The sequence below is a fragment of the Giraffa tippelskirchi genome, chromosome Y, assembly GCF_054371585.1.
Source record: "Giraffa tippelskirchi isolate mGirTip1 chromosome Y, T2T-mGirTip1v1.2.pri, whole genome shotgun sequence".
Classification (NCBI taxonomy): Eukaryota; Metazoa; Chordata; class Mammalia; order Artiodactyla; family Giraffidae; genus Giraffa; species Giraffa tippelskirchi.
Genome location: NC_137290.1, coordinates 6,836,342 through 6,849,178, shown reverse-complemented (window position 1 = coordinate 6,849,178; position 12,837 = coordinate 6,836,342). Strand labels below are relative to the sequence as shown.

Genomic DNA, 12,837 nt, shown 5'->3' with positions numbered 1-12,837 from the left:
AAGAGAAATTAAGGAAATCACCTCATTCAACACTGCAACAAAAAGAATACAATACCTAGGAATAAATCGATTAAAGAGCCAAAAAACCCATATGCAGAAAACTGTAAGACACTGATGAAAGAAATCAAAAACAATATAAACAGAGAGACAGATATACCATGTTCTTGGATTGGAAGAATCAGTATTATGAAAACGACTCTACTACCCAAGGCAACCTACAGATTCAACACAATCCCTATCAAGCTACCACTGGTAGTTTAGAACAAAAAAATTTCACAATCTGTATGGAAAAACAAAAAATCCCCAAAACCCAAAGATATGTTGAGAAAGAAGAATGGAGCTGGAGGAATCAACTTATCAGACTTCAGGCTATAAAGCTAGAGTTTCCAAGACAGTCTGGTACTGTCATAAAAACAGAAATACAGACTAATGCAACTTGATAGAGAGTTCAGAGTTAAACCCACACATCTATGAGCACCTTATCTTTAACAAGGGAGGCAAGAATATACAATGGAGAGAAGACAGCCTTTTCAATAAGTGTTACTGGGAAAACTGGACACTACATGTAAAAGAATGAAACTAAACTTTCTAATACCATACACAAAAATAAACTCAAAATGGATTAAAGAACTAAATCTAAGGCCAGACACTATAAAACACTCAGAAGAAAACATAGGCAGCACACTCCCTCACATAAATTATAGCAAGATCCTCTATGACCCACTTCCTAGTGTAAAGGAAATAAAAACAATAACAACAACAAAAAAAACCAAGTAGGATCTAATCAAACTTAAAGCTTTGCACAGCAGAGGATACTATAAACAACATGAAAAGACAACTGTGAGAATGAGAGAGAATAACTGAAAATGAATCAACTAACAAAGGATTAATCTCCAAAATACACAAGAAGCTCATGCAGCTCAATATCAGGAAAACAAGACAACCTAGTCAAAAAGTGGTCAAAAGACCTAAGCAGACATTTCTGCAAAGAAAACAGAGATGGCCAATAAACACATGAATGCTCAACATCACCAATGATTAGCAAAATGCAAATCAAAACTACAATGAGGTATCACCTCACACCAGTCAGAATGACCATCATCAAAAAGTCTACAAATAAATGCTGGAGAGGACATGGAGAAAGGGGAACTCTCTTGCACTGTTGGTGGGAATGTAAACTGATATAGTCAGAATGGAGATTCCTTCAAAAACTAGGAATAAAACTGCCACATGACCCAGCAATCTCACTACTAGGCATATATCCTGCTGCTGCTGCTGCTGCTAAGTTGCTTCAGTTGTGTCCAAATCTGTGCGACCCCATAGATGGCAGCCCACCAGGTTCCACTACCTCAATGTTCACTGCAGCACTATTCACAACAAACAAGACATGGAAGCCGCCTAGACATCCATCAGCAGAGGAATGAATAAGTAAGATGTGGTTCATATATACAATGGAACTTCAGTTCAGTTCAGTCGCTCAGTTGTGTCCGACTCTTTGCAACCCCATGAATTGCAGCATGCCAGGCCTCTCTGTCCATCACCAACTCCCAGAGTCTACCCAAATCCATGTCCATCGAGTTGGTGATGCCATCCAACCATATCATCCTCTGTCGTCCCCTTCTCCTCCTGCCCCCAATCCTACCCAGCATTAGGGTCTTTTCCAATGAGTCAGCTCTTCGCATGAGGTGGCCAAAGTATTGGAGCTTCAGCTTCAACATCAGACCTTCCAATGAACACTCAGGATTGATCTCTTTTAGGATGGATTGATTGGATCTCCTTGCAGTCCAAGGGACTCTCAAGAGTCTTCTCCAACACCACAGTTCAAAAGCATCAATTCTGCGGTGCTCAGCTTTCTTCACCGTCCAACTCTCACATCCATACATGACCACTGGAAAAACCATAGCCTTGACTAGATGGACTTTTGTTGGCAAAGTGATGTCTCTGCTTTTAAATATGCTATCTAGATTGGCCATAACCTTCCTTCCAAGGAGTAAGCGTTTTTTAATTTCATGGTTGCAATCACCATCAGCAGTGATCTTGGAGCCCAAAAAAATAAAGTCTGACACTGTTTCCACTGTTTCCCCATCTATTTTCCATGAAGTGATGGGACCATTACTCAGTCATAAAGAATGAATTTCAAAAAAAAAAGAATGAATTTCAGTCAGTTCCAGTGAGGAGATGAACCTAGAGCTTCTTACACAGAGTGAAGTAAGTCTGAAAAAAATAATTGTATACTAACACATATATGTGGAATCTAGGAAAACGGTACTGATGAACCTATTTGCAGGGAAGGAAATATGCTGACGTCTCTGTGCTGACGTAGAGAAATGAGAATGGACTTGCGGACACAGTGGGGGAAGGAGAAAGTGGTATGAACAGAGAAATCATTAATAACATCAACATATATCTACTACTCTGTGTAAAACAGCTAGAGGAAGCTGCTATATGGCACAGGAAGTTAGGTAGGGCAGCAGAAGGTGAGGGATGTTCAACAGGGAGGGGATATATGTATAGCTGATTTTATAGCTGATTTCTGTTATTGTATGGCAGAAATCAATACTGTAAAGCAAATTTCTTCCAATTAAAAAAAAAATTTAAAGGAAACATAAACATGAAAATCTTTGTCCACTTAGCACCCCCTTCCCCCAGAATGTACACTATGCATCTGCATTATACATGGAAATGCTTGCTTCATCACAAAAATCATACTTATTTTCTTTTCTGTGACATCAGCAATGAAATTCTTAAATAGTATTCTTCCTCAACTCTGTAGCAATCATGGTGACTTCTTGCTTTGGATGTGCTTACTTGGACTATGCATCCTTGGTTAATTTTGTGTAAAACGTCAGTATGTCATTTTGATGTACAGTCTTCCATCAGGAAAATATCACTGTGTCTTCATCTTCTAACAGGTGGGACAACCCTCAAAGCCTTTGAGAATATGTCTCCTTGGTTATATGCTAATTTTGGTTTGAATAAAATTTTTTTCTCCTTAGGTTGGCTATTAATTGACTTTTCACTGACAATGACATCACTATTTAGGAAAAATTAGACCTACTTCAATATTTTGTTTAGCTATTTCTTCAGTCAAACATTCAAATTTATGGCTCAGACATTCTACCTACAAGAAAACACTAGAACCTAAACACAACAGAGAAGCCTTTAAACATTTTTTAACAAAGACTGCCCTTCATCTACTGTAAAATAACATATCCTTCATTTCCATCTGAGATCTCATACAAATGGACCTTAATGCCCACACTAAAATCTTTGACTGTGTGGATCACAACAAACTGTGGAAAACTCTTAAACGAGATGGGAATACCAGGCCACCTTACCTGTTTCCTGAGAAACCTGTATGCAGGTCAAGAAGCAACATTTAGAACAACAAACTGGTTCAAAGTTGGGAAAAGAGTACATCAAGCTGTATACGGTCACCCTGTTTACTTAACTTACATGCAGAGCACATCATGCAAAATGCTGGGCTGGATAAAGTACAAACTGGAATCAATCAAACATTCCGATCACAGCAACTCTAAGCACACTTATGTGATGAAGAGTGCGGCAACCTGACGCTACAGATCCCCTGATGTGTGTAGTAAGAACATACAATATCTTCTTTCTAGTATTTTGCAATAAACAGACTAACATGAGACTAACAAATCCATAAGGCAAAGTATTTAAAACATTCCACAAGATCTCATTTTTTAAAAAACAATCATACTAGCTGTAGTATATATATATATGATATATATTTAACATGTACATCTGGTTATATACAAAGATCAATCCTGAATAATATGTACAGTTATTTGTGTATCGTAAAACTGAATTCCTTTCATTTACGTAAGAACAAAATTGGTATGTTCTGTAGAAAAATGTCCTATACTTTAGAGATGCAAACTGAATTATTTAGGTGTGAAGCACCATATACCTGCAACTTATATGTCAATTATCAGGGTAAAAAAAATTCTATACACGAATGTGTATCTATCTGTGTACATATATATATGCTGCTGCTAAGTTGCTTCAGTCCTGTCTGACTCTGTATGACCCCAGAGATGGCAGCCCACCAGGCTTCTCCATCCCTGGGATTCTCCAGGCAATAATAATGGAGTGGGTTGCCATTTCCTTCTCCAATGCATGAAAGTGAAAGTGAAGTCGCTCAGTCATGTCCAACTCTTCGCGACCCCAGGGACTGTAGCCTACCAGGCTCCTTTGTCCATGGGATTCTCCAAGTAAAAGTACTGGAGTGGGCTGCCATTTCCTTCTCCATACATATATATTCACATATTAATATACATAGAAATATACATATAGAGAGAGAAAAGAGAGAGGAGACAGAAACGTTCATTAGATACTGAGTTCATAGATGTTTACTGTACTATTTTTTTCCAATTTTCTGTATATTGGAATACTTTTCAAAATAAAAAATGAGAATATAATTTTTCCTATAATAAAAACTATATTCTCTTCAATTTAAAATTTAAATTTGAGAGAAAAATGCAACAAGAGATGGGAACACAGAGAAAACTGAGGCCACTTAAGGAAATGGAACAGAAGCTTTCCAACATTCAAAGTAAAAGAAAAAAAGATTTTTAACAGTCACATATGTATCGTAAGCCTAAACAAAGGCTTACCCAGTCCTATATTAAAATTGCCCTTCTAACCAAGTAAACTTTATTATTTCAGTATTTTATTTTATTTTTTTAAAGAAGTTATTTATTTATTTGACTGTGTTAGGTCTTAGTTGTGGCTCACGGGATCTCCGCTGCCTCATGCAAGATCTTTTGTTGTGAGGTACGGACCCTCTAGTTGTGGCTCGCAGACTTGTTTGCTCTGCGGCATGTGGGATCTTACTTCCCTGACCAGGGATTGAACCCATGTCCCCTGCATTGCAAGGCAGATTCTTAACCCCTGGACCACCAGGGAAGTCCCCAGTATTTTAAATTAAAAGAAAATAGGCCACATATGCACACCAAAGGGTGGTAACTTCTGATACAATTATCAGATAAATAAATGACTTACCTGGCAGAGGATATGATTCTGAATTACTTACAGAGGTACTTCTACTAAGTAGACATTACTTGCACTTGCTAATACTCAAAAATATCTGCTGACTCACTTAAACCTCTAACCCCTCCAAAACCAAGTTCACAAAGTCCAAAAAAAAAATTGTAAACAATTCAAGTGAGATATTTTCTCTACAAGTATAATCAAATATTTGCCAGCACACATTAAAGTAGTAAGTATTTAGTTGTATTATACGTGTAATTCCTTCAAACAAAAACAGAATCATACTGGAGTTTTGTAACTTGCTTTTACATTTTACCTTAATTTGTGACAAGACAGTTTATTTCATGCTATCCAAGATTAAACTAGATGCCGAAAAGATTACCTACAACTGCAAGATCAATGTTCAAGAAATTTCTACAAATCATTAGCCAATTTACTCTTATAGTAATACTTTCTATATTTTAGAAAATATGTTTGCTCATTCAATGTGCACCACAACAAATGAACAGAAATAGTTTTTATTCTATACATTCATTAAGTCTCTCTAGATAAAGAACTGTGAGTCAGAATATGCAGAACTAGGAGCAAAGCTGATAACTGACAGACAACTGCTTAGTTTTGGATATGGCACTAGCTATATAATAAAACACTGGAGAAGGAAATGGCAACCCACTCCAGTATTCTTGCCTGGAGAATCCCAGGGATGGCAGAGCCTGGTGGGCTGCTGTCTATGGGGTTGCACAGAGTTGGACATGACTGAAGCGACTTAGCAGCAGCAGCATATAATAAAAAGCAAAGCAGTGACCCACCTATAAACATACTAAATTTACCAAGGAAGATTTCCAATGACTACCTATCAAGATTTTCTGTGAGCTTATTTTGTAAAGTGAAAAGGAATAAGTAACTCCAACCTATCCTACCTACTTTTCCTGACATTTTCTCCTGCCTCTAATGGACTAATTTGCAGTTAATAATATGGACAAGTCATTACCTATTGTGTGTGAATACAATGATTTTTCCATACCAAATATGCCACATATTGCTACTAGAATCATTGCCTGGGAACATCAATGGTAAACAAAAGCTCTATGGCCATTTATTTCCCAAGTCCAAAAATCCTGTTTACTTGAGGCAACAGTCTCTACAGTCCAAGAACTGTCTTGGACAACTTAATAAGCAAGTTCTGGAAAATGCGGATGACAAACGTTAAAAGTCGATACTATTGTGTGATACCAGTGCATCCATCCGAATTTATAAACATTTGTTGGTTAAGCAGTACTAAGTTTACCACATTACACAAACAAGTTTATAGGAAAATGTTAGGTTCTGCCATTTTTAAGCCAAATAGGTATTATGATTGGACAAATTAAGGTTCCACTATTTTTCCCAACAGAAAAAATGTGTTTAACAACTATAAGACAACAATCATTAAGCACAATAAACATCACATAATCCAGTAACAGTTATCAGTACAAATATTTTTTAAGACTTTGTTCCATATATCCCTGGTATTCCATTTATGTAGATGTGAATGGTTTGTGTGATTTTATTTGGTTTTCTTTTCTTTAAGTACATATGTTTACAGTCAAGTAAGTTCCACGACCAGTTTTATGCTTGTAAATGGTTAAAGAAAAACTATAGTTTCAGTTATCATTTGACTCAATATAGGTTCCTTACTGTATTCCAGCTTGAGAAAAACTTGAACAATGTCTAATTAATATACTCGACCACTACATGGTAAAACATCGACTGAGTCGTTAACAGGTAGCAGCTGCTGAAATTCACAATTCTTACACCCGTGACATCAAGTTTTTTTCGAATATTTACAAATAGTAGCGACTCATCATACCTTTCTCTGTCTTATTTAAAAAGTTAGTATTTTTCCTAACATGGTTATAATAAAACTTAATTTCGCAAGAACCAGACCGTGCACTTCATCAGATGCACACGTCTCTTTTGATACTGGCCTCAATTTTGGGCCACAGTATAGGCAACAAGTTTATACAAAGAAAACAAGATGAGTCCATTACCTGAGTCTCTCAGTCTAGCCAGTTCCCGGCGACGTTTCTTTCGTTTTTCCTTCTTCAAGGCGGCTCTGTATTTTTTGTGGCTGTGAAGCCGAAACGTACACCATCATTGGTCACACCTGCAAGACTGTCTGAGGGCCCCTTTCCACTACGTCAAGTGCAGGAAAGTCTCTCTAGTACTAGGTAATGAAATCTTGGTTTTTATATTTTGGTTATAAAACCGTCTCGCCTTTCTACCCTCAGCCATTAAGTCTCCATTCCCGCAGTTTTGATTCTCTTCCTGAGCCCACGTACGCCAGTGACAGTGCCAGGAATGCGCCGCCTTGTTTGTCTCAGGCTGCGTACGCAGCCTAGGCTCTTCCTGGTTTTGTTTTTGTTTTTATTTTTTCTTATCAATCACTTCTCCCAGTCAGCTTACCTCTGTGTCTTGCGAAACATCTCCAACGCCACCACCTTACCCAACCCCCCGTCCGCACCACTGGGCCGAGAGGCGGGCCTAACGGCGGAAACGACCATGCGCAAGCGCAGGCAAAAGCGGAAGACTGAAGCCTTTTCCCCTCAGTTCACTCTCTGGAGAACTATTGAACATGTCCTTGCAGCAATTTACTTTGCGGCTGTTTCCACACTCTGGAGTTAATATGTCTCTACTAAGCACTTCACTGGTGATTTGTTCTGATGCTATCGTGGGTATCTTGTGGTCAACACGGGAAAATGATCAGTCATGTGTCGGTTCACTCTTAGTACCAGTACTACTTGTTCAGCCTCTGTTGCTTGAGCCTCAATCCCTTCCGCAGCTCCACCTATCAGCGCCTCAAATAAAGCTTCAGATTCCGTCCCCTTCGCATCAACCCGTTACAAAAGGAACCTAATTCTTCGGGCAGGAAACGCAAGCTCGGCTTGCGGTTTTGTTTATGGCCTTCTTTTTCTCCAAAACTCAACTAGGAGATTTTTTAAAGGCACTAACTTTCAACAAGTAACAAATAAAAAACTCCTAGAAATCTAGTTTACAGTCAAATGAATATAGACGATTTTGTATTGGCAATCATCAAAGTTCCTAAAGAACAATTTAATTAGAACGAATTACGTATACGAAGAGGTGATAATTGTTGCTACAACTGCAATCATTTCAGAATACGTAATTTAGTAAAATGTTGCACGGCTTAATTTTACATGTTAGACGTCAAAGTTATTTTAAAAAATTTTTTTTAATCTTTATTTCTATTTTTGTTATTTTCTCTTTATTTTCTCAGATGAAAAAGTGTTCTACTTAAGTAGAGACAATCATACTACCTAAACATTTTTGTATGTATGAATAGCTTATAACATTACATACATATCTTTCATTCTGAGGCCATAAACACAACCGCAAGCAAGCCGAGTTTGCGTTTCCTGCCAGAAGAATTAGGTTCCTTTTGTACTGGGTTGAAGGGAAGGGAAAAGAAATGCAAAAAAGCAAAATGGCTGTCTGAGGAGGCCTTAAAGATAGCTGGGAAGAGAAGAGAAGCGAAAAGCAAAGGAGAAAAGGAAAGATATTCCCATCTGAATGCAGAGTTCCAAAGACGAGCAAGGAGAGATAAGAAAGCCTTCCTCAGCAATCAATGCGAAGAAATAGAGTAAAACAACAGAATGGGAAACACTAGAGATCTCTTCAAGAAAATTATAGAGATACCAAAGGAACATTTCATGCAAAGATAGGCTCGAGAAAGGACAGAAATGGTATGGATCTAACAGAAGCAGAAGATACTAAGAACAGGTGGCAAGAATACACAGAAGAACTGAACAAAAAAGATCTTCACGACCCAGATAATCACGATGGTGTGGTCACTCACCTAGAGCCAGACATCCTGGAATGTGAAGTCAAGTGGGCCTTAGAAAGCATTACTACGAACAAAGCTAGTGGAGGTGATGGAATTCCACTTGAGCTATTTCAAATCCTCAAACGTGATGCTGTGAAAGTGCTGCACTTGATATGCCAGCAAATTTGGAAAACTCAGCAGTGGCCACAGGACTGGAAAAGGTCAGTTTTCATTCCAATCCCAAAGAAAGGCAATGCCAAAGAATGCTCAAACTACCGCACCATTGCACTCATCTCACATGCTAGTCAAGTAATGCTCAAAATTCTCCAAGCCAGGCTTCAGCAATACGTGAACCGTGAACGTCCAGATGTTCAAGCTGGTTTTCGAAAAGGCAGAGGAACCAGAGATCAAATTACCAATATCCGCTGGATCATCGAAAAAGCAAGGGAGTTCCAGAAAAACATCTATTTCTGCTTTATTGACTATGCCAAAGCCTTTGACTGTGTGGATCACAATAAACTGTGGGAAATTCTGAAAGAGATGGGAATACCAGACCATCTGACCTGTCTCTTGAGAAACCTGTATGCAGGTCAGGAAGCGACAGTTAGAACTGGACACGGAACAACAGACTGGTTCCAAATAGGAAAAGGCGTCCGTCAAAGCTGTATATTGTCACCCTGCTTATTTAACTTATATGCAGAGCACATCATGAGAAACGCTGGACTGGAAGAAACACAAGCTGGAATCAAGATTGCCCGGAGAAATATCAATAACCTCAGATATGCAGATGACACCACCCTTATGGCAGAAAGTGAAGAAGAACTAAGGAGCCTCTTGATGAAGGTGAAAGAGGAGAGTGAAAAAGTTGGCTTAAAGCTCAACGTTCAGAAAAGCAGGATCATGGCATCTGGTCCCATCACTTCATGGGAAATAGATGGGGAAACAGTGGAAACAGTGTCAGACTTTATTTTTTGGGGCTCCAAAATTACTGCTGATGGTGATTGCAGCTATGAAATTAAAAGGCGCTTACTCCTTGGAAGGAAGGTTATGGTCAACCTAGATAGCATATTTAAAAGCAGAGACATTACTTTGCCAACACAAGTCCATCTAGTCAAGATTATCGTTTTTTCAGTGGTCATGTATGGATGTGAGAGTTGGACGGTGAAGAAAGCTGAGCGCCGCAGAATTGATGCTTTTGAACTGTGATGTTGGAGAAGACTCTTGAGAGTCCCTTGGACTGCAAGGAGATCCAATCAATCCATCCTAAAAGATCAATCCTGGGTGTTCATTGGAAGGACTGATGTTGAAGCTGAAACTCCAATCCTTTGGCCACCTCATGCGAAGAGTTGACTCATTGGAAAAGACCCTAATGCTGGGTAGGATTGGGGGCGGGAGGAGAAGGGGACGACAGAGGATGATATGGTTGGATGGCATCACCAACTCGAAGGACATGGGTTTGGGTAGACTCTGGGAGTTGGTGATGGACAGAGAGGCCTGGCGTGCTGCAAATCATGGGGTCGCAAAGAGTTGGACATGACTGAGCGACTGAACTGAACTGAAGCGAAAGGGACGGAATCTGAAGCTTTATATGAGGTGCTGATAGGTGGAGCTGCGGAAGGGATTGAGGCTCAAGAAACAGAGGCTGAGCAAGTAGTACTGGTGCTAAGAGTGAACCGACACATAACTGATCATTTTCCCGTGTTGGCCACAAGATACCCACGATAGCATCAGAACAAATCACCAGTGAAGTGCTTAGTAGAGACATATTAACTCCAGAGTGTGGAAACAGCCGCAAAGTAAATTGCTGCAAGGACATGTTCAATAGTTCTCCAGAGAGTGAACTGAGGGAAAAAGGCTTCAGTTCAGTTCAGTTCAGTCGCTCAGTCGTGTCCGACTCTCTGCGACCCCATGAACTGCAGCACGCCAGGCCTCTCTGTCCATCACCAACTCCCTGAGTCTACCCAAACCCATGTTCATCGAGTCGGTGGTGCCATCCAACCATCTCATCCTCTGTTGTCCCCTTCTCCTCCCGCCCCCAATCCTACCCAGCATCAGGGTCTTTTCCAATGAGTTGACCCTTCGCATGAGGTGGCCAAAGTATTGGAGCTTCAGCTTCAACATCAGACCTTCCAATGAACACTCAGGATTGATCTCTTTTAGGATGGATTGATTGGATCTCCTTGCAGTCCAAGGGACTCTCAAGAGTCTTCTCCAACACCACAGTTCAAAAGCATCAATTCTGCGGCGCTCAGCTTTCTTCACCGTCCAACTCTCACATCCATACATGACCACTGGAAAAACCATAGCCTTGACTAGACGGACTTTTGTTGGCAAAGTAATGTCTCTGCTTTTAAACATGCTATCTAGGTTGGCCATAACCTTCCTTCCAAGGAGTAAGTGTCTTTTAATTTCATGGCTGCAGTCACCATCGCAGTGATTCTGGAGCCCAAAAAAGTAAAGTCTGACACTGTTTCCACTGTTTCCCCATCTATTTCCCACGGAGTGATGGGATCAGATGCCATGATCTTAGTTTTCTGAACATTGAGCTTTAAGCCAACTTTTTCACTCTCCTCCTTCACCTTCATCAAGAGGCTCTTTAGTTCTTCTTCACTTTCTGCCATAAGGGTGGTGTCATTCTCATATCTGAGGTTATTGATATTTCTCCGGGCAATCTTGATTCCAGCTTGTGTTTCTTCCAGTCCAGCGTTTCTCATGATGTACTCTGCATATAAGTTAAATAAGAAAAAGGCTTCAGTCTTCCGTTTTTGCCTGCGCTTGTGCATGGTCGTTTCCGCCGTTAGGCCCGCCTCTCGGCCCAGTGGTGCAGATGGGGGGCTTGGGTAAGGTGGCGGCGGTGGAGATGTTTCGCAAGACACAGGTAGAGAAGGTTGATAGTTGCAGATCAACATAAGCCAAGACACTGCATGCTGAAATATGTAGAATATAACTTTCCCAGGTGACATAGAGGTAAGGAACCCACCTGCCAATGCAGTACGTTCGAGAGACGAGGGTTCCATCCCTGAGTCGGGACAATTCCCTGGCGTAGGAAGTAGCAACCCACACTAATATTCTTGCCTGTGAAATCCCTTGGACAGAGGAGGCTGGTGATGGGCAGAGGAAGCATGGGCCCCGTCGGGTGGGACTGAGCACACAGATTTTGGCCATCACATTAAAATATTATTCCAGAATGTGAGGTAACATAATAATAGATGTAGCCTGCACTGGGTTTCAGAGGAGAGACTCTCAAGTCACAAGAAGATGCTTTAATTAAGTTCTGTAGGCAGTGAAATTTTGGAAGATTTTAAAGGAAGCTTTAGTGTTGTGGAGGACAGGAAAGCCTGGAGTGCTGCGGTTTACAGGGTAGCAAAGCCTCAGACAGGACTGAGAAAGTGAACTACAAATAAAGTATAGCCAAGTTGAGGATATGGAGAGGGCAATGGCAACCCACTCCAGTACTCTTGCCTGGAAAATCCCACGGACAGAGGAGCCTGGTAGGCTACAGTCCATGGGGTCGCTAAGAGTCAGACACGACTGAGTGACTTCACTTTCCCTTTTCACTTTCGTGCACTGGAGAAGGCAATGGCAACCCACTCCAGTGTTCTTGCCTGGAGAATCCCAGGGACGGGGGAGCCTGGTGGGCTGCCGTCTATGGGGTCGCACAGAGTCGGACACGACTGAAGCGACTTAGCAGCAGCAGTATCAGCAGCAAGTTGAGGATATGGCAAGTTTTGAGGATATGGAAAGTTCTGGGGAGTCAAAGATCAAAGCCTGGTACTTAGGAGGATATCACTAGCTATCCAATGGTGGCCTTTCATCTCCAGAATCTCTCATACTTGATGAGGGGTATGAAATTCCAGTGGCTGCCCAAAGGTAAGCTTGTTAACTTCTACCAATAAAGCTGTGGCAGCTACTGCCTGGAGGCAGGAAGATGACTTGTGAGTCCCAGAATCTAGTAGTGGAAAACAGCCTGTAGGATAAGGAACATTTCCTAGCTTTTA

At 40.6% G+C, this 12,837-nt stretch overlaps 1 protein-coding gene across 2 annotated transcripts in view; it reads right to left on the bottom strand.

The window, feature by feature from the left end:
- The window catches only part of LOC145537624 (U2 small nuclear ribonucleoprotein auxiliary factor 35 kDa subunit-related protein 1-like), a 36,877-nt gene extending 29,357 nt beyond the window's left edge, over positions 1–7,520 (bottom strand). For both annotated transcript variants that reach the window (XM_081568364.1, XM_081568365.1), the window contains exons 1-2: positions 7,462–7,520; positions 7,047–7,126 (exon numbers count right to left, since the gene is read on the bottom strand). In XM_081568364.1, the coding sequence (XP_081424490.1) occupies positions 7,047–7,126; positions 7,462–7,481 (100 nt within the window). In that variant the 5' untranslated portion in view covers positions 7,482–7,520. The remainder of the gene's footprint in view (positions 1–7,046; positions 7,127–7,461) is intronic.
- Positions 7,521–12,837: the final 5,317 nt, after the last annotated feature.